Source organism: Anarhichas minor, unplaced genomic scaffold, assembly GCF_050575085.1.
Source record: "Anarhichas minor isolate MPS153535 unplaced genomic scaffold, ASM5057508v1 ptg000023l, whole genome shotgun sequence".
Taxonomy (NCBI): Eukaryota; Metazoa; Chordata; class Actinopteri; order Perciformes; family Anarhichadidae; genus Anarhichas; species Anarhichas minor.
In genome coordinates, this window is record NW_027466469.1 from 187,428 (window position 1) to 208,791 (window position 21,364).

The 21,364-nt window shown below is 41.9% G+C and overlaps 1 protein-coding gene across 3 annotated transcripts in view; it reads left to right on the plus strand.

The window, feature by feature from the left end:
- Positions 1-20,304, plus strand: part of asic1b (acid-sensing (proton-gated) ion channel 1b) — a 143,166-nt gene extending 122,862 nt beyond the window's left edge. For all 3 annotated transcript variants that reach the window (XM_076096848.1, XM_076096846.1, XM_076096847.1), the window contains 8 exons: positions 4,719-4,846; positions 10,874-11,024; positions 11,932-11,988; positions 12,567-12,720; positions 17,840-17,931; positions 18,256-18,335; positions 18,880-18,981; positions 19,741-20,304. In XM_076096848.1, the coding sequence (XP_075952963.1) occupies positions 4,719-4,846; positions 10,874-11,024; positions 11,932-11,988; positions 12,567-12,720; positions 17,840-17,931; positions 18,256-18,335; positions 18,880-18,981; positions 19,741-19,836 (860 nt within the window). In that variant the 3' untranslated portion in view covers positions 19,837-20,304. The remainder of the gene's footprint in view (positions 1-4,718; positions 4,847-10,873; positions 11,025-11,931; positions 11,989-12,566; positions 12,721-17,839; positions 17,932-18,255; positions 18,336-18,879; positions 18,982-19,740) is intronic.
- Positions 20,305-21,364: the final 1,060 nt, after the last annotated feature.

Consider the following 21,364-nt stretch of genomic DNA (forward strand, 5'->3'; position numbering starts at 1 on the left):
CCAGATATAAAATCAATAGAGGCTACAGGCTCTTCCATTCAGAGTCGATCCCTCATCTACACAGTTGAGTCTCCTCAGTGCTGCTCCGGGACACTCTGAAACTTTGATTTTAATGCAGCTGCATATGCGGCTGTGTGTTTGTATCAATATTTGATACACTCGAGGCAATGAATGAAAAGAGACAGTTCATTATGGTCACAGAAACACACTGCGCATGAGGCAGAAAGCTGTGCCTATAATATATGAATATAAAGCTGCATCCACGCCAAGCCTAAATGATTTAAAGATGTTAATATTGAATGCACTTTATGTAAGGTTATTTAATGATTCAAGTCTTTTGCAAGAGAGGGTGTGATGAAAATCTAAGGATGTAGTGACTGCAATACACACACAGTCATTTACTTCACTCCCTTTTCACTAATCAATTTATTTTAGTGTTATTGCATGATTGTTTATGTTGTTGGCAGAGGGTGGTTTTTTTTCAAGGGGATTGGTTTTGCAGGTTTTGTCATTATGCCAAAATGATGCAGATTGGCCATTGATTCGTCCTATTATAACAGGATTTACTACCTGTTAGTTTAATCTTGCTGGATGCCATGCAATGCATAATGTGCCAGTTCAAACACCTGGGGCCTCTTTTCTGCAAGGTCTGAATGTGTGCTTTAAGAGCTGTTCATATTTATCAAATATGTACACGCACAACGTCACACAATGAACAATGATGAATCTAACCTATTCAACCATGGGCCTCGTTCCTGTTGAGGCTCATTTACATACAGAAACACCTCCAGAATGCCAAATATGGTCAACACTTCCCTCTGAAAGTCTTTTGTAGCCTTAATATAGAGTTACTTGTTGTGGACAAAAGGAACAAACAAGAAAGAGCCGCCCCTGCAAAGGATTTGTGATAAATGAATAAACAGATGATTAACTTTAGACATTGGATAAGATAACGCTTCAATTTAATACGTAGATTACAAACTTACTCTTAATTTGCTAAAGTTTTAGCATATTAGACAATATGCCTGTTTATGTTAAAACAATGGATGGAGGATCAATGAGCTATCAGATGATGAGGACATTTACAGACGGTGTCGAAAGCAGCACAAGCAAACATGGTCGCTCGTAAACTCAGTAGGTGTTTAGTGACTGTGAAGACCTCTCTTTTGAAAGCTTTTTGTACCCCACTACCCCGCTTTGTACTGCCCACCTGTGGCGTTGCCTCAACAAAAGAGCAGCATGCGGATACTCACAATGGTTTGTAATGACAGGATGAGGCTGCTGCTTAATAGGTAACTTCAGTATTTTTCAACCTGGACCCTATTCTCCCATGTTTCTGTGTCTAAATGGCCATTTTTTAAATTCGCCAAGTATTGAGCGAGAGTGCTGTTACCGGCAAGGGTAATTGAGCAGCGTCAATATAACGTTGCATTCACTAAAAGTTATTTTCTTTTGCCACTGACAGGCTCAGATTGTTATTATAAGTGTCATCATTATGAAAATTACCCTACAGAGAAATACAATGTTATTCTTTACCTAACACTTGATCCGTTGGCTTTGTTACTATGTCCAAGTCCCGCTCCAGGAGAAGTCTGAATATCAGGCAGGAACAGGTCCTAGTCTTTACAGCGTTCCTCCTCTATGGGCCTCATAGGGCCACAACACCCACAGGAACGCCACCAGTCTCCTGAGCTTTGTGGCCTTGCAGAAGCTGGTTCACCCTCCTTGGCCTGTTGCCCCACTCTCGCTCTCTCTCTCAACATCCGCTCATCAGTTCGTAGGAGCTCTTCATCCGTATGCTCCGGCTCAAATATACAGGCGGCCAAAGACGTCGTTTACATTTTTCAAATCATTTAAACAATCAGCCATGACATTGATCATCTTTTAAAATAACAACTAAGCTCTCTTTACTCCAACACAAAACTCTTCTTGAGCAAGACTTTTTCCATAATGTTGTCAGACACGTATAATATACTTCTACTTATGACACATACTTAGGCTTATAATAACAATCAGAGTGGAGAAAGCCTGTCAGTGCCAAAAACAATCACTTTTAGTAGACGCAAATTTGCGATGCCAAATTGCCCCGATATGATTACATTACAGTCCCTGAGCTGCAGCTCTCTCACTCAGTACTGGACTCATTTCAGAAATTGTTGTCTCTATTAATCAGTTTGACACAAAAATAGGGCTCAGGTCGAAAAATATCTGAATTACCGTTTAAAGCTCCAAGAAGCTGCAGCACAAGCCAAATGTTTGTGAATGTTGGTGTACCCACCTGCACCTGCTGTAATATGAACTCTTGTAGATATATATATGAATAGGTTTCTGTAAACAGTATTATTTCAGCCTCTCAGCCCGTCGCCCTTGCCAAGATATTCCATCTCCCTGACAAGTGAGGCATATCAAAATGCTGATTAAACAGCATGATTATTGCACGTGTGTGCCTTGGTGTCGGCCACACTAAAATGAGCAGCTTGATGCTAAAGATGTTTAGACATTTTGACGACTTCAGTGTTCTCTTCATAGAAGAATCCTGTGTGACCAAAGAAATCTGCCTCAATATACCGGTATTGACGATAATCGTGTTATTTAAAAGATGAAATATTGATACCATGTTAATATTAGACTACGATAATATCATGTAAATAATCTAGCGCCTCTCAAATCACACTTTTGTACAGTTATGGTTACAGACGTTCTACCTGCCTACACCAAATAAACGTTAGTGACAGATAGGATTATCATAATTTTTTACCCCCATGAGCTGTGTCCTTTATAAAGTCTAAATTGAATATCATTACCAGATCGTCTGCATCTCCTACAAGGCTCCACAGTTGCTAAGTGATGCAGGCCAAGAGAAACCAGTGGAAATAGCGCCATGAGAAAGCATCATTTCACTCTTGGCAGAAGTGATTACTATGGCTTATAAATAAGAATAAAAATATCTTGAGGAAGTTCACAAGCTATCCATTATTTGAGTTTGTGTGTCTTTAATGTGTGTGTCCCACTGAGGGTGTGTTGGTTCTCCTGGTCAGAAGTGGTTCTAAATGTACGCATATTCAAGAGCACGAGAAGAAAAATTAATAAATCAGATTCTGTGTGTAGAAGTCAGTGCACGCATGGTTGAAGCGCAAAACTGTGAGTGATTCCATCCATCCATTTTTTATACCCACTTATCTCCTTCAGGGTGGCTTGGGGCTGGAGCCTATTCCAGCATGCTTTATGTGAGAGGCAGGTTGCTCCCAGGAGTCTATGAGAGTTTCTAACACATGTAAACACTAACTTTGACACATACAGGCGATGTAGGACTTTTACTTCACATGTACTGGTGGGGGAGGAAACGGGAGCAATCAGAGGAAACCCAGGCAGACACGGGACGAACATGCAAAGCCATCACAGAAACAACACTGCTGGGAGCTTCCGTTTCAAACCCTTCATGTTGCGAGGCGACGGTGGCAACCACTGAGACCCTGATTCAATAGTTCCAAGAGACCTCAGCATGATGATTAATAAAGACATCCAAGAAAATGTAAGTGGGCAGGTGTGATGATGTAGTTTGATATAAATGAGATTCCCTGCAGTCTTTCACTGACAAGTCTTTTTTTTTTTTGAAGACTTAATGTGTAATTGTTGAATACTTGAAATTATTTCACAACAAAGCACCGACAGTGTAATAACTTTGAGGCAGCGTGACATGTTTGCGCAGCGACAAGTATGATTTCCATTTAGTTCCGAGGTTCGGCCTGAATGTCATTATTACAATTGTATAAAGATGACAGATGGCCATGACTTAAAGATGACTTGCAAGCATGAGCTTAGACTCTGCTCGCGTATGTGTTGGTGCTCCAAGCCTCAAGCATTAGTCTCGGTATCAGCTTTGTATCGAGTCTCAGAAGAGCAATGTGTAACAGTCAAAGTCTGTCGCTCTTTGTCGTATAGCTCTCGTGCTAAATTTCAGTCGCGTCCCTGAGCTCTTTAATTGAAAATCACGAGAAAGCCTGGCACTTAAGAGGACGATGCCGTGTGACAAGCAGGGAGGAAAGACGGCAGGAAACAGACATCCCACTTCATCCCCGAGCCAACACTCACAGGAACTAAATCTCTTGAATCCAGGCCTCAGCAAATGTGATGGAAATATGTTTGCACAAGTGGAGGCTTGAGTCAGGATGTCATTGTGATGTTCCCCCGATCTCAGTATCAAAGAGGCCCATCTGCTTCATTTAAAATCCATACAGCAGAGTGCTGTGGCAAAGGAAGCTGTCACTTGTATTGATTTTCCTTTTAACCTCATCATCATTTATTTATTAATTTATCCATTCACTTTCACGTTTATCCCTGCAGTAAATATGATTATTGTGTGGCATGTATTGTCATCAACCACTTCTTTATCCTTTCACTCCAGCAAATTTTAACTCCTGAATGACCACAATGTGATTGTTGGAAGAACACGGATGTAACTAATAGATATTCCACTCCAGGAATGCTTCTGTCCACCTTCAAGTCAATGATGTTTTATAATTTCTCATGTGTTTATTTTAATGTTTTTAGATTTAGTTTGCTTGTTTTTCACTCACTGACTGAAACATATTCCACCACAACAAAGCTTTGTCTTCCTTTGATTAATTACAATTGCTGCTGGGTAGATCATGTAGGCCAATGCGTGCATACAAATTATCATCCCTGTTGTAAATGTCCTAACCTCTGCTTGTCAACAGACGAGACATCGTTTGAAGCCGGGATCAAGGTTCAGATCCACACCCAGGACGAGCCGCCGTTCATAGACCAGCTTGGCTTTGGAGTGGCACCGGGGTTTCAGACCTTTGTCTCCTGTCAGGAACAACGGGTACGTCTTGAGAAAGATGACAGACATGAAATATGGAAAGTGCAAGATTATATCTCATCATTGGACAAAAAAGCCACAATAACCTTTCAGCATTCTTTAATTCAGGTAGTTTGAGAGAAAACGTCTGCGCCTCTTCTTAACTCTGTTTTTAGGCTTTAGAAAATCTAGACCGTAATGGGAGACTTTGGTCGATCACAGTTCATTTCAGAGAGAGGGCGTTCCTATTGGCTGCCCCACTTATAAGGATTTGTGTGCACATCCTTTTGACAGCGGGATATCCTGCAGGAAAAGTATATATTCCAGCATTGGCAAAAACTGCCTACACTGCAATGCAACTACAATAAAGAAGACAGACTTATGAAAAAGAGAATCTGACAGTATCGGTGAATAGTCTAGCCTTCTGCTCACGGCTGTGGCTAGCGCCGTGAGCTAGCTTCATGGCTACGGTAGCTAGGGCAGTAACTCGTGGCATGCGTCATTTTCTCTCCATCTCCAATAGTTTAGCCTCACCGTTGCCGCGCAGCTGTGACAGCTACGGTTAGCAGAAGGCTAAACTGTTAACAACATTTTCTCTCCATCTCTGAAATGCTTAAAGCCGATATCGCGGCTAGCTAGAGCATCAAATAACAGTATGTCATCTTAAAAGACTTCACAGCTCATAAGTATGCAAAGAAAACAGAAGGCTAATTCTCATAAAATTGCCGCTTTTTAACGGCATCCGGGTTACAGTCATAATGGGGAGGATGTGTAAGTACTCATACAGGTTACTGTATGAAGCACTGTGCCTGTGCATGCCTGTTTTTTTGCCAGAAAACTCCCTACCTATCATTTGAATTACAATATGCTCAAAGGTTATTATGCAAATTATGCCCTATAATCCTCCAAATTTAATCCTGATAGTATTTACTAAATCACACATTTTCATACGATGATATTCCTGTTTTATTTGTTTCATTGGCGCAGCTTAGTTGTTTTGTTTTATACACCCATAGACTGTATGTAAGAAGTTGATCTTATTAATATGATCATCACCCACTGGTTTGTGAACTACTTTTTTGAAGCCTCAAGTTCGGTATTTCGATCATCGCTAATTTGGTTTTTGGCCGTTGCCATCTTGGGTTTTTGCAACTAGAAGTGACACGAGAAGGTCGAGCTATTTACAACCGAACGCTGAACAAGACATGTTTAAGAAACCTAAATGTCATTATTAACTTTCATGAACTGAGAACACACTGTGAAAGGGTTAAAGTTCTAAGGACACACGGACAGCTCCAAATCCGGACAACGCTGTGGTAGTGACCTGTCAATCTCATCGTCTATTTTACTCTAATTGGGACCATAGATTACAAAATGAAAATCATGCTGCATTGAAGAAACTAGCGATCGAGATCATGAACTCATCTTCACAATGTTTACTGATGTAATGAATCAAGTGAGAAGTAGCGTCATTTTCTCATAGACTTCTATACAATCGGATTTCCATTGCAACCAGAGGAGTCGCCCCCTGATGGCCATTAGAAAGAATGCAAGTTTAAGTCACTTCACTTCTCAGAACCAGAGGTTGCCGCCTGAATATACCCTGCTTTAGTTTGCCTAGCTGTGCTGGTTGTTCAGAAAAAAAACTCACCTTGGCACACTGTACATCACCTAACAATTACCATCTGACAATGCTGTCAGTTTTTCAATTGGCAAAACTAATTTGGTAGATTTCCTATCCCAGATATCTGAGATGTCACAAATAGAATTTGACTAGAAGATAGTCATGCAAACACCTTGTCTAGTGTGAACATACATCAACTCATAAAGTGGCTACAATCAGTGATTTGATCAATGTGGGTGTTTTGGAACTTTCAACTTCAGACACCCTGCATGGCCCAGGTGACCCTGCCAGGGTCTGCAAGCCCTGCAAGCCCTGGACTGGGTCCCATAACCACTCACACTCTACCTGCTCACTCCCCTTGATCCTCAACCATCTGGAGGATCTGCTGCCTCTGAGGCACCCCTGATGGCTCTGCCCTTGTCTGCCCTCGTCGTTCCCAGCAGACTAAGAGCTTTACTGAACACTCACAGTCAGTATCTCAATCATTTAAAATTAAACAGTGAGCACAAGCTCTTCAGTTAGCGAGCTTATCAGAAGCCCTCTCTGTGGGTTTAACAGTGTCGAGGCAAATGGGACACATGCTGTATATATCTAAAGCTCCACTTAGGGATATTTTTATACGGATTTTGAATCAAATGACTCCCTGTAATCTGAAAAGGTGGCTCGTGCTGAAACCGATGAGATTTAGAACCCACCTCTCTGCTCTACAAAGATTATAACCTCCTGGTCCAAACACAGACTGTATGGTTCATTCTTTCTTCCTCCATTACAATCTTTTCCAAACATTAACATTCTTCCACCACTCAACAAAATGTTTCCTGAATCTGGGTGTTCACAATCGTCAGGTCACACAAGAGAGTAGCGTGATCGTCACCGGCCCTGTTCAAGGCTTCTGTTGGCACCACTCTCAGCGCTGTGCTGTGTTTTAAAGGACAAATGCTGGAAATTGAACGCTGAGCCTTCAGACATTAACCGCATATTTACCAATCCCACGATGAAAGCCCTGTTCATGTCTGTGGGTTCTTGGAGCCCTTGGGCCCGTGTGTAGTTCTGATAGTTACAAACATGAGGCCGTAACGTTATTATAGAAACTCAAACTTTCTCCAGTCAGCTTTCGGAAGTCTGCTTTGTTGGTTATTCCTCTGAGCTGTGAATAATTCTGCAAGCTTACAACCATACAAATCACATAGTCTGGCCCCCTAATATGCTACAGAACCATGCATAATGAATGGAGGACAGAAAGGGATGGATTTGGGAGTGATCTCAGTCCTTCCACGTCCACACTACCAGTGAGTGTGTTCCAGTGTCGCCGGGCTGCGGCAGGATTTTGCATGCTGCCAATGTCGCGTCTGCAGGAAACTGTCCCTCTTTGTTTTTCTGTATTTCTCACAAGCTCCCTTACTTTTTTACTTTCCAACACTCACTACAATTTCCTCTAGTACAATTCCTCTCTCTTTAATATGATTCTGTCTCTCAACCTCTCTCTCTCTCTCTATTTATTTCATTGGCTGCCAGGCTCTCTCTTCATTAATCTAATGCAGTTTGCTCACATTTATTCAACTGCCTTCTTCAGCGGTCCTGTAGTGTAAAACTGTCGGGATCTTTTCAGCCTGCCAAACTGTCACTCACCATGATCCCACAAAAGAAAAACATGCAATTTTTTAACATAGAAAGCAAAAAGAACATAATGTTTCTTCTCCATTTTTGCTGTCCGCGTAAACTCCGCCTTTCCTCTTGTGTCTACCTCTCACCCTTTCGTTTGCACCATTAAACGAAGGGAGGATTGAGGTCACGGTCTCAAACATGATTTGCTTTCTTCCTTATGGTTGTTAAACAGCACGCTGACATAAACCTAAAATCTCGCACACCAGGCTCACTTTTGTCCACACTTGCAGAATTAAGCTTTTGCAGGAGGTTTAACCAACGGGAAGTAATGATGCCACAAGGTGGTTTAGGATGGCTGAGTAGAGCTTTTGAAAATGCGGAGAAATAAAGCAGAACTCTGAACATAAGAGAGCCATCGTCAAGTCCACGGGATGAGGTGAATAAATACACAAGCACCTGCTATTGATTACAACATCTTACCCAGCTCTGAGGGGTTTTATGTTCTGTTTGACTTTGTGAAACGTCCTTAATGTGAAAATAAGCAGAGCAACCATTCTAATCGCCTAATTAGATTGTATACAGAGCTATCTGGCTTACTTGAGTGTGCTGTACAGTATGGTAATGTGTATGAACCCTGTATGAGCATGTTGAACATCGCCTTGGGTTATTAGTAACCGAATCCTTTGCGCGACACACGCGGCTGCATCTCGCACTCCAGGACAAATTGTAGAAAGCTGATCCCTGAATCATAACAGTGGCCTTTCATTTATTGCCGTGTGAGCACCAAAGTGATGAAATAGAAACACACAGGGGCTGTTGTATAGCATTTAATGCATCACAGTTTTTTAAAGGTATGTGTTTTCCAACTTTATATATTTTAATTTCTGTATGAATTCTTTGCTCGGTATTTTCTGTCTGTTGCTTTCTCTCATTTTGATTCTAAAATGCTCAGATGCCCTGATGATAAAGGTCAGGGACTAGTAGTGCCTACGGTTGTGATCACTCCAGTAGTCAAGTACCGTGCATATCATTATCTCATCTTTATTCAGTTTTATTTAGTTTTATTTTTAAGTTTTGGGAATGTGCTGGTTTTTCTGACCTACACTTCTTTTTTCATTGGTTCCATGTTCTTATTTAAATGCTGCCTAAATGGGCCACTATGCTTTACTTCGTGTTACCGTCTGTTATGCAAAATTTTGTAGAAAACTGGACCAAAAGAAAGTATGCATAATATTCAAACGTGTTATGAATTTGATATTCATTGTTTCAAGTAATTCCTTAAGCATGAACGCCAAAAACATGGTATCAGCTTCATAAGTGTGAATATTTTCTTAATCTTCTTCTGCAGTTAACTGATACCTCGCGGGTTTTGGACAGTTCTGCAATCTGAATATGTCAACTTTGGCCTAAGGAAATTGTATTGCATTTAATTTGATATGCAATTAATAGAGAAAAATAACCTGCAGGTTAAGCCATTATCAAATGCAGGCCTGGTCACATGGTCATATATTATTTTGGGAGCGTTTTGATTGCCTCTCAGGAGCTCTCAACATGGCGACAGCTTAGCCAGCGGCTCCCAGCTAACGGTGCGAACGGCGCTTACAGTGCAAACTCCGGTGAAGTGCTGACAGAATTAACAGTGTTCGCCTGAGGGGCAACCGGAGGGTGGGCGCTACGCTTTGGCGACAATGCTGTCGGTCGGGACGGCGTTATCAGCTGTAACCACCGTATGAGGGCAGTGCAGTGTGGGGGGGGGGCCGTGAGCTAACCAGCAGGGCACGCTCACATGCACTAAAAGTCATGCCTGGCTGTGTCATCAAATCACGGAAAAGCTCGGATAACAACAGACACAGAGGGAGAGCGACTTCATTCTCTGCTCGGGCAGCCATTACTCCTCTTTATCTTCACATAGCAAATATTTGTTTGCTGCTACATTTATGCTCTGAATCCCGTATATTGCACCTTTAAATGAACGGTGATATTGGTAGGAGACATGAAGACATTTTGAAATTATATTAGCCTCTAACTTGAATTGCAGAGTCAAACAGGATAATGTCAACATAATTATGAAATGTCATTTTTAAATTTTCAAACTCCACATTTCTTCAAATTAAGGAAAAATACTGATAACAGCAGACTAATTGCAAGTCTTCACCACCCAACACAAATTGTGTTCGTACCTAAGAGAACATTCAAAATACAAAAAAATGTGTGGATGCGGCTAGTTCTCCTAAATCACTCCTACATGCACCACTTATGAAGGAATCTGTTCGTAAGAGCTTCTTACATGAGGCCCAATGTGTCAAACAAAGAATATACAGAGATCAGAGAACAGAGCTCACCATCCTCCAAGAGCCTCTCTGTTTTTGACCGAGACAGAGATGTCCATGCATCCACATATAGTCAATATTTTACTCCAGCTTGCGTGACAGAAAATGTACATTTGTGGATCAAAACATGGCACCACACGTCCTGCAGCGAAGCTGTTCAGGGTGTAAACTTCAACATCACAGCTCCACCACACAGCTGATACTATTCAGTTCCTGCATGGAGAGTGGGCAGTACAATGAAAGCACCGAGGCAGACTCTAAATAGCAGAGGCGTAGGAGAAAAGCTCCCACAATAAGCACCACTATACACATGCATTCACCATGGAAAAAGAATGAGATTAATATTCTGTGCCAAGTACAATAAATGTGTAATGGCTTCTAATCTATTAACAGAAAGTACAAGGTCAAACAACCGCATTAACAGTGCGAAGGAAATGAAAATGTGCACTATAACTGAATTGGTTTCTGCACCGCTGCTTCTCTGTCTCTCAGCTGACGTACCTGCCTCCACCGTGGGGGGACTGCAAGGCCTCGGCGATGGACTCTGACTTCTTCAGCTCTTACAGCATCACGGCCTGCCGTATCGACTGTGAGACGCGATACCTGGTGGAGAACTGCAACTGCAGGATGGTCCACATGCCTGGTAGGAACCAGACACGGATACAAACACTGTGTATCTACGTTTATTCATAAAGATGTTACAGTGGGTGTTGTTGTTGTTGAAGGGGCTTTCGTTTGAAGTCGTGACAAAGACAATTTTTACGGAACAAACAGCGACTGCAGATGCATCAGCTATACTTTCACACTCCAGTGAATCGGAAAACTCCACTATTTTCACTTTGTGTTTGTGCAGTGATTACAGCTGGCATTTGCTGTCTACCTCCTACATTTCATCACCGTGTGGCATGTCAGACGGCAAATGAAAAGGATTTGGGCACAGAGGAAACTCTTGAATCTGAAAACGATTGTTAATGTCTCTCTCTCTTCAATCAGGGTCACTTCCAGCTCTGTGTTTGCACATCCTGAGCCAGACAATCTACCTGTGTAATAATCAGGATTAGCTGCTATCTTCTAGTGATTGTGCACCTGATTAATGTGAGTCTATGGAGAACACCCTTGCTTAAATACTCCGCTCCTATTCCTCTCTGCTATATCCCTGTCGTTGGAGTGATTTTCAAAGAGCACGAAGCGAAATGCAGTGAATAATTGGGAAATAATTCCCTCGACATCTAGGACATGCCTTTATCCTGTGTTGGGGGAGAGAATGGTTTAACTGCCACTGGAGAGAACGATGGAGAGGGTGACACAGACCGAAAGTGCTGACCAGAGGCGGCGAAAGTACAAAAGTTCATGAAATCAATTACGAGATGAGATCACATTAGTGAAGAATATCCAGTCCTAATAAGGACGGTGATGACAGTCTGAGATGAAAATTAATTATATGCCCAGATCTCGTCATCCTTTTTCGCATCTTCGGGAAACCCTCTTCTTCCCTTTCTCCCTCTTTTTGTTCACATTGAGAACATTGTGTTTCTCCCGCCTGTCCTTAGGAGATGCCCCATACTGCACCCCGGAGCAGTACAAGGAGTGTGCAGATCCTGCCTTGGGTAAGTGTGTGTGTGTGTGTGTGTGTGTGTGTGTGTGTGTGTGTGTGTGTGTGTGTGTGTGTGTGTGTGTGTGTGTGTGTGTGTGTGTGTGTGTGTGTGTGTGTGTCCCACTGTTCAGAGCCCCTCATCCATGCTGATAACAGATAATAGTGTTCCCTCTGCCTGATAGTAGCCATTCTCAAATGCTAAATCTCAGGCCTGGTGTTGAGGCTCTCCTTTTCACACTCCCCTGTCTCTCCATCACCTGATACATTTCAGACCGCTCATGTCTGTTACTTGTTTTCTTATTGACTCGTGATGTCTCGCTCTCTCATGACACAGATGCACGTGTTGGCCTTTGGCTGCCGCTGTCTCTCCGACTCCGTCGCCGTGGATGTTATATCTTTAATATTTCTTATAAGGGTCTCGGGGGGGGGGGGGTCTCCTTGTGGCGTCTTTTCACAAGTTTTCTCTGACGCCTTTCACTCTGCTGGCGCTGTGTTTGTCATCCTGGGTTGACGTTAAATCTATCTGTGTCTCCTCTTCTTTCCATCTCCCTGCCTCTCTCGGCCTCTCTTTCTGCCTGATCTATTTTACAGACTTTCTTGTCGAGAGAGACAATGACTACTGTGTGTGCGAGACGCCGTGCAACATGACGCGCTTCAGTAAAGAGATGTCCTTTGTCAAGATACCCAGCAAAGCATCGGCCAAGTACCTCGCGAAGAAATTCAACAAGACAGAGCAGTACATAGCGTGAGTCCAGGTCTCATGTCTTATTTATCCAATGATGAGCGCTCGTTCTTTTATCCAGTTTTACACGGTATCACCTTGGTGCCGTTCAGTGTAGTCTCTTACTGCTGGCTGCTGCACATAAAGCAGGGGACAATTATAAAAATATTATAAATATTTTTTGTTTCAAAGGTTTAACTGCCAGACACAAGATGACTCCCACTTCACTATGAAGTCCATTCTCAGGGTATGTGTGTTGGATGTTTCAGGTTTTCACATCATTACGTGTTCGACTAAGACTGGCTTCCAATCTAGTTATAATGTTACAAAATCAGGTTCGTTCATACATGTTTAAACTCAGATTTAGGCTGAGCACATATAAACTTCAGCACATGAGGCTGTCTTTTAGTTTTAGACACTCGATTGGAGGGATACTTTAAGTGTTACTACCTTTTCTAGTGCCGGGGGACAACTCAAGTTTTCATTGTCTTTTGCTTTTGTTTATGATTTCCAGACATGATTCAACGACTCCTAGAGAAAAGGAATCATTTGTTTTTTCCAGCTTTTGGTCATTTTGTTTAAATTAGAGAAATAATTCGCAAAAGCGGACCAAAAGGTAACATGTTGTGGCTCCAACATATTATGGGTAAATGCTGCTGCCGTTCAGTGCTGATGAGTCTCAAACGTCGCGTTTGGTCTTGATTGTGAGGAACTTGGAGTAAAACCTGATGTGTTTCAAAGTGGCTCAAACCGTGACAGTAAATAAACACGATTAAAGCTGCACTGTAAGTCTCTTAAAACAAGGTTGCATCATGTGTCAGTGATCCATATAAGAAAATGTAAGTGTTTTGAAGTTGATTCCCCTTAAAGCAGCTCGCTTAAAGGCTGCTACTTTACCTTCTCAAACTGAGATTTGTTTTTTAGAAGCTTCCAGTCGCAGATTGATTTGATTAATCAGCCAAGAATGTACTGTTTCTTACCAAATCTAATGAACAGATCAACGGTAGTTTCAAGTAAATGAGGAGTGGGTGCAATAACAGTTGAATCTTTTATCTATCATTCCCGGCGGAGCTACTGAGGACGAGATAATTACACCATATGTAGTCAGAGTGCTGCAAAAACCCTTCACTTCTCACTGCTGAAAGTTTTATTTAATTCCCTGTGGATAGATGTGAGTCCATCCAACTCATTTTTTGAGTGGCCATATTTCCAAGCTATGTCACTCAGATGAGCATTAGCTGGGAGTGTTCTGGTATCTGGGCCGCACAGTGTTTAGTGGTGTGTGACTGAAGTCTGTGACAGTGGACTGTCCTTCTACTGGGAACCACTAACGCAGCGAGAGAGAGAGAGAGAGAGACATAGACACACATAGACCGCTTCATGGGCTGTTGACCACAGCTCTGATCTGACGTGTCGAAGGTTACTCACTGAGCAATGAGAACACCTGGCAGCGAGGAAGCATCATTCAAGCTGCAGGCTGACACCTCAAACAAGTGGACCTACAAGTCAGGAGAAAACACCCAGGAATGTCAGCGATAACAAAATAATAATAAATTTAAAAAACACGTAGATCAGTGATTCCCAACCAGGGGTGCTACCTCAGGGGGCAACTACTTCTGCAGCTGCCAGCTGCCCAACTAAGTACAGTTACATTGAAATAAATAGCTACATTTGATGAGTACACAGTATTGTATTCCATGTCTGCCAATACGTCTCCCTAAATCCTACTGTAATAAATAACCAGTTGAAATAGCTGAAAGTAATTGATAAACAGTTAAAAAAGGTAGTTAGCATTTGAAGTAATGGAAAGACAGTTGAAATATATATTTATAATTTTTTTGTTAAACCTATATTTAACTTGAGATCAGCGGTTCAAACGATTCATTCACCATTGTACGATAAGAACTTTGATATCAGGCAGAGAGACCAATTCTCTTAGTTTCAAGTCTTTTTGAACGCTTTTCCAAATGTGAGAGCATTTATAAATTTATAAGTCAATGTTAATATTCATGGATAAACAGTTGTTAGCTAACTATTTCAACTGTTCATTCATCAGTTTTAAACAATAACAAAAAAACACATTTGCAACATTCATGCTTTGACTTGTCAAAATTCACAGATGTAGTTAGCATTAATAAAGGCTGTGCTACTTTTAGGTGAGCCAGGTCCAGGGTCCTGGTGCTGTACACACTTGTATGAGTCTGTGGGTGTATGTCAAAAAAGATTACCTCACCGGGCGAGGACTTAAGTGTATGATGATTGTTTTTCATGGTGTTACTACTAAGGATGTTTCATGTGCTTTTAATATAGTCTGTGCAGTCAAACTGCAGGGGCAGAAAGTAGATTTCCCACTTAGCATGAAACGAGCAGATGTGTGCTAATTTCTTATTGGTACCTCCATCTCTACATTATCAGCTGTAATTTGCATTTCAACTTACCCCCCGGCTTTACCAGAGCTCCCTTTAAAACAGATCATCACTTGTCTTGGCTTGAATTTAAGTAATAAAGCAGTGCACCAAGAATGAAAAGAGAAACTACAAAGTGGAGTTACGGTTTTGATCTCAACTCCAGTGGGGCGTGAAGTCTGATTTGGCCCACAGAGAGGATATTCAGGAATCAAAATAATAGTCTTTGCCCTGGGCCTTTAAACTAATCCCCATTATTTTTCACTGAATTCCTGAGTGTTAGACATTAACACAGCATGAAATGAAATAGCGGTCATAATCTCCCTTGTTTTCCACAATTATCGGTGCATAAAGCCTGCAAGCTTTGGTCAAATACGATGCACAGCTGCACCACTTTTTCGGACGCAGGACGCCAACTGGCTACGGTGCTGTTTCATATGTAAGACTGGAAAACAACGACAAAGAAGTGCACGTTGAAGTCATAAGAGGAAACCATTAAAATGTCATTTGTTTTAAAGCGGCACCATTAAAACAAATACCAAGTCACAGAATGGAGCTCACGGCTGAAGTCTCAGCTGTCAAGAGTTGACACAAAGCTGCGGGGGAAAAAGCATTAACTGGACAAATCCCTCCTCAGACCGATAGCGTGGCAGTGCTTAAGTACATCAACGACTAAACCAAACGATTCAAAATATTTGTGGCAAACAGGATCTTTTTTTGTAATTGATGCTTCTGATGTGTCACAATGGAGATGTGTCAGCTCAAAGGAAAATTATGCAGATGAATCCTCTAGACTAGAGATCTAACAGCAGGCCGCTTCTTAAGCTGCCAGAGATGGATCAAGGGACCAGAGTTTCTCTGTAAACCAGACAGAGAATGGCCAAAACCTCCCTTGGAATCTCTGCTAATGATCCAGAAATCAAACAAGACATCACAATGAACGTCAATGTCAAAAATCCACTGAAACGCACAAGGTCTCTTGTCAACTATTGTTTTGACAACACTCTTGCAGAGGATATGAAGGAGAAAGGAGATTCAGAGTTCTTTGAGCAGCTTTAAAAAAGGATCCTGTCAAACTAAAGATTGAACGAGAGATGCAACACTTAAAAGCAAGCCTTCGCAGACAGTGTTTTATGTCCTGAGGATCTCGTACAAGCAGAAAGAGCAGTCGTTTCAAATATGAAATATATATCAGTATTAGAAGCTGGTATAAAGAGGTTGTCAAAGGAAGCAGCCACTTGTGCAAACTGGATCTGCTGCTGGATGATGGACTTCTGAGAGTAAGTGGTCGCCTGAATAGACTAGCGGTGCCTGAAAAGCCCAAACATCCGATTATTCTCTCAGAGGGACCTTCACGTATCCACACTATTGTTACGACGCATCCATGAACAACTCAGACACGGAGAAATAAATCATGTGCTGTCTCGCCTTCGTAAAAACTACTACTGGATTAAACTACTGGATTATCAAATCTTACTCCGCTGCAAGACAGATCATAATAAGACTGTGTTGAGTGTAACGACAGCAGGGATAGAATTTGAGAATCAAAAATGGCAGACTTGCGCCTGGAGAGGATTCTACCAGACAAAGCTCCATTTACAAATGCAGGAGTAGACCACTCCGGTCCTATAGAGATCAAGAGAGGACAAAGTAAAAGGTATGCTGCATGGCAAGCAGGTCAGTACGTCTTGAAGTTGCAAATACCCTTGACCCAGACTCCTTCATCAATGCATTATGACGATTTATGTGTCGATGAGGTTAGATTTCCTCTTTCAGATCAGACAATGCCACTAGAAGCACTCAATGGCTTGCTTCAGCGATGGATGAAGTGGTACTTAAAGGCCCCAACAGGGCGTTGAAAGCCGTGTGGAGGCAATAGGAAATGCTATTGAGCACCTTTAAACAACGTGTTCGGGACGATTAAATATCGCAAACTTAAATCTGTGAAATTGAAGGAATTTTAAATGATCAACCTCTTACCAAGATTTCCGATGATCCAATCCAAACACTCACTTCCAGGTCCATCTTACTTAGCACTCTTTGCAAAAGAGTACATCACATATAGATGGAGACAATATATGACAGATTTCTATTGGAAGCGGTGGACACAGAAATACTTTTGCCTCTAATCCAAGAACAACAACGGTGGTTGAAGGTAAAAAGAAGCTTCGCTCCCGCCAGGTGACATTGTTCTAGTGGCTGATTCCACTGCACCACGAGGCTCCTTAATGGGCAGAGTACTGGAGACCAAACCTGATGCACTAGGTCTCGCACGCACAATTCGACTTCATCTTGGAAAGACCGATAACAAGGATCTGTCTGCTCCAAGAAGCTGAGACCTAAGAACAGCAAGGACTGGTGGCTCTAAAAATAATAAAAGAAGAAAATAATATTAATTGCCAACACATATTAAACCTACCTGTGTATTAAAGGCAACTGGAAAATATATATATTATTATATATTATTCATGTTATTTTTCTTCCTGGGTTTTCTTGTACTGGTGGTTTTTAAGTTTAATTACAGGACATCAAAAGTCATTACACCCACCTTGGAGAAATAAGCTATAGCGGCAGATTATTTGCTTTACCTTGACGCATCTCTTCTGCTATCTGCAGGAAGTGGCAGACCCACTTGTCATCTTCTCTGCCTGAGGACTCTGATAAACAAGTGTATAGAATATAAATGGAGACATCTGAATATGTGACTTCAGACCGTGTGCTTGTCTCTCTGTTTCCAGCGATAACATTCTGGTTCTGGATATCTTCTTTGAAGCACTGAACTACGAAACCATCGAACAAAAGAAAGCCTACGAATTGGCAGGCCTTCTGGGTAAGGAAATAGCTGTCAAGTGTTTTCATGGGAATAGATAATATGCAGTATGCAACATGACAGATGCCCTTTATCTAAAGTGACAGTAATGCAAGCGCTTGCATTTTCATTATACTTGTTCAGGTCCCAGAAGACACACAGAACTGTTTCTTTAATCTATCATGGCTTTTCAACTTTTTTTTTCCAAACATCTACGTTTTCTGTCACATTTGTCATCTTTCAGACCTTAAGAAAGAAAGATGACAAGTACATTTCAAAGCTGTTTGACATTCCTGTCTGTTTAGTGTTAAGGTACATTTTGTGCTTTCGTATTCGTCTTTCCAGGTGATATTGGAGGTCAGATGGGTCTCTTCATCGGAGCCAGCATCCTCACTATCCTTGAACTCTTTGACTACCTATATGAGGTAAAATATCTCCCATCATCATCGGGAGCCTCTCACTCACATCCGGTTTGATGTATTGTGTACTGCTCCAGTGTTACTGCGATTACTTGCTCACAAAGGGGAGTTTTTCCAATCTGCACAAGGACATGTTTTAGCGAGAGTGGCGAACGCTATGTCCCTCCTTACGGTCCTTACTGTGCGACACACACACACACACATCTCAGCAGCAGAGACTCTGAATACATTGACATTTTGGATGTATTATATTTGAGATTAGTCAGGATGTCTTTGTCTGTTCTCATTAGAGTAATTATATGTTGCTACTTCCATGCAGAAAGATTTTTTGTGCGTCTGATTGTTTTACCTGCTCGTGTGCAGCATCGAGGAGGAAACTTATTTTTAGATGCATAAAATCAATCCCTCTTGAATTTGACTTTGCACGATCCTTAAAGATCCAAAGCGTGTGGGCTTGAACAATGAAAAGGCCAAAAGCAACAAAGCACGTTTCTGAATATTGTGTTTTGATCCCAAAAGGTCAGTAATGGCTGTCCTCGTCTTTTTGCAGGTGATCAAGCACAAGCTGTGCCGATGCGTGAAGAAGAAACACAAAGGCCGCAACAACAATGACCGGGGAACTGTGCTGATTCTGGATGATGTGAAACGCCATGTCAGTAGGCTGCTTCTAAACACTTTAGCTGTGTCAGACTCCATTTATTTGTTCTTTTTCTTCTCTGGTCTCAAGTGCAGCCGAGTGAAGGAGGGCGAAACGGTAAGGAAGGGTTAGTGAAGAGATAGAGATGGAGGAAGCTAGGGAGGGAAGGACTTGAGAGACAGGAAAGGGAGTAAAAAGGTGATTGAGTAGAGAAGGAGAAGAAATCGAGAGAGAAATAGGAGAGCGGAAAGTGGCTTGAATTAAATCAAAGCTGGTGGACGGGACATGCAGGGACAGGCTGGAATTAGAGCTTTGAAAGGTGTGACAGCTCACTTATTTCCAACTGTAAATGAAGCCAGTTCGCTTTAATTGTAAGTCTGAGCCCCGAGAAAGAAAGGTAGAGTTGTGCTCCTCCTCTACACTGCTCTCCTGCTTTACGTGGTAGTCTTTCCATCCATCTTTAGTGTTTTCATCTTCTTCTGTTTTTTTACTCCAGAGTATTTCTTAGGGAGCTATATTCTCTCTGTCCCAGCTCGTTGCTCTTGTCATGTTTATCAGGGAGTTTATGACTTTAAGGTTTTCTCAAATGCATTTTATTTTCTGTTTTACTCTCAGTGTGATGACTCCCCCTCTGCTTGTTTGCCTCCCCTCTATCTCAACACTTCCTCTCCTGATGATCATTCCTCTCCTCTATCTTCATCCTCCCCTCTGCTTTTCCTTACTTGCCTTTTTTTTCCCTCTCTTTCTCTTTCTCTCTCCTCATTTCTCCCTCAGGCTCCTTGCGAGAACCTGCGTACACCATCAACGTATCCTGGCAACATGCTACCTCATCACCCGGGCCAGGCCAACTTTGAAGACTTCACTTGCTGAGCAGACCCGGGTGAAGCATCAAAGTGCGTGTTATGCAACCAAAACCAACCATACAACAAGAACTATATCCAGCACGGGGAGTGTGAGGAACTGATACAAAGTCTAACAGAGGCACTTTTTACATGGAAAGGGAGTAAAGTGGACAAATCAGATATGACAAAGAACTGTCACCCGAGGCCAAGTGGAGAGGATATCCCAAATATACAAATATCTGTTAATTTTCCGGAGAGCATTTCACGCAGCACTCTAAACTCTTCTATCTCTGTGTTTTTCTCTGGAATACTGCCGCAAAGGATGCTCATTGGAGGAACCTTGCCAACACGGACCTCTCTTTCAAAAGACAAAAAAAAAATAAATGTAAAAACAAACAAGGGACCATGTACAGCTATCTCACCATAGACCGCAGATCATAAAAAGAGCCCCCCATGCCTTTATATAACACAGCAACACACGATGGTTTCACACAACACCGGCCTGCTAGTGGGACAAATGTTCATACCGCTTACTCCACTGTACATGTAGCAACATATGTAACTGTTGCAGCGCTCCATAAAACAACAGCTGGGCTCTGTGTCGTTTGTACGAGAATGTGTAGTCGGGTGTGCAGGGAAGTTTTCGAGGGGCGTTTGGCGCTAGAGGTGCATCATCTACCATTTAAAAATGTACTGGTGAAGATTTCAGGTCTCATTATGTAAATGCATGCTTGTATTTGTCCAGTGCATGATTTTCATTCCATCTCTGATTTAGATTTTATATATATCCTATATATATATATATATAGGATATATATAAACAGAGCACAAAAAGTAAGGAAATTTGTGTTTGGTAGATTATTTCTTTGTTGTAACAATGCTTCTTGGCAATACATCTTATACCGTTGGAAAGCCTGCTTATTTCCCTTTTAAAAAGTGCCACATTTGTAAGGAACATGCATTTGTGGGATGAGCAGCAGAGCTGAGTATGTGGGTTGCGCCCATGAAAAATTTGCCAAATCTTCTCTGCCGATGCCAAACAGCTTATTTTGACTCTTGTTTGGTGTTGTTTGGTGGATTGGATGATTGAAGTCTGAAGAAACAAGACATATTGGCAATTTAACAATTTATTAATTTAACAAACAGGAGCCTCAGTAGCGTGTGGAAGAACCATTCTTCAAAAAGCATTTGTCGCAAGTCAGCCAACGTGGTTGTGTTGGTCACTCTGGTACGAATAGCACGCCCAAGCTGATCCCACAAGTGTTCAATGGGGGTTGAGGTCAGGACTGCTGGCAGGCCACTCCATCCTCTCTACTCCCAAATTCTGGAGGTAGTCTCTGATAAACCCCGCTCTGTTGGCATTGGCAGAGAAGATTTGGCAAAATTTTCATGGGCGCAACCCACATACTCAGCTCTGCTGCTCATCCCACAAATGCATGTTCCTTACAAATGTGGCACCATTTAAAAGGGAAATAAGCAGGTTTTCCAACGGTATAAGATGTATTGCCAAGAAGCTTTGTTACAACAAAGAAATAATCTACCAAACACAAATTTCC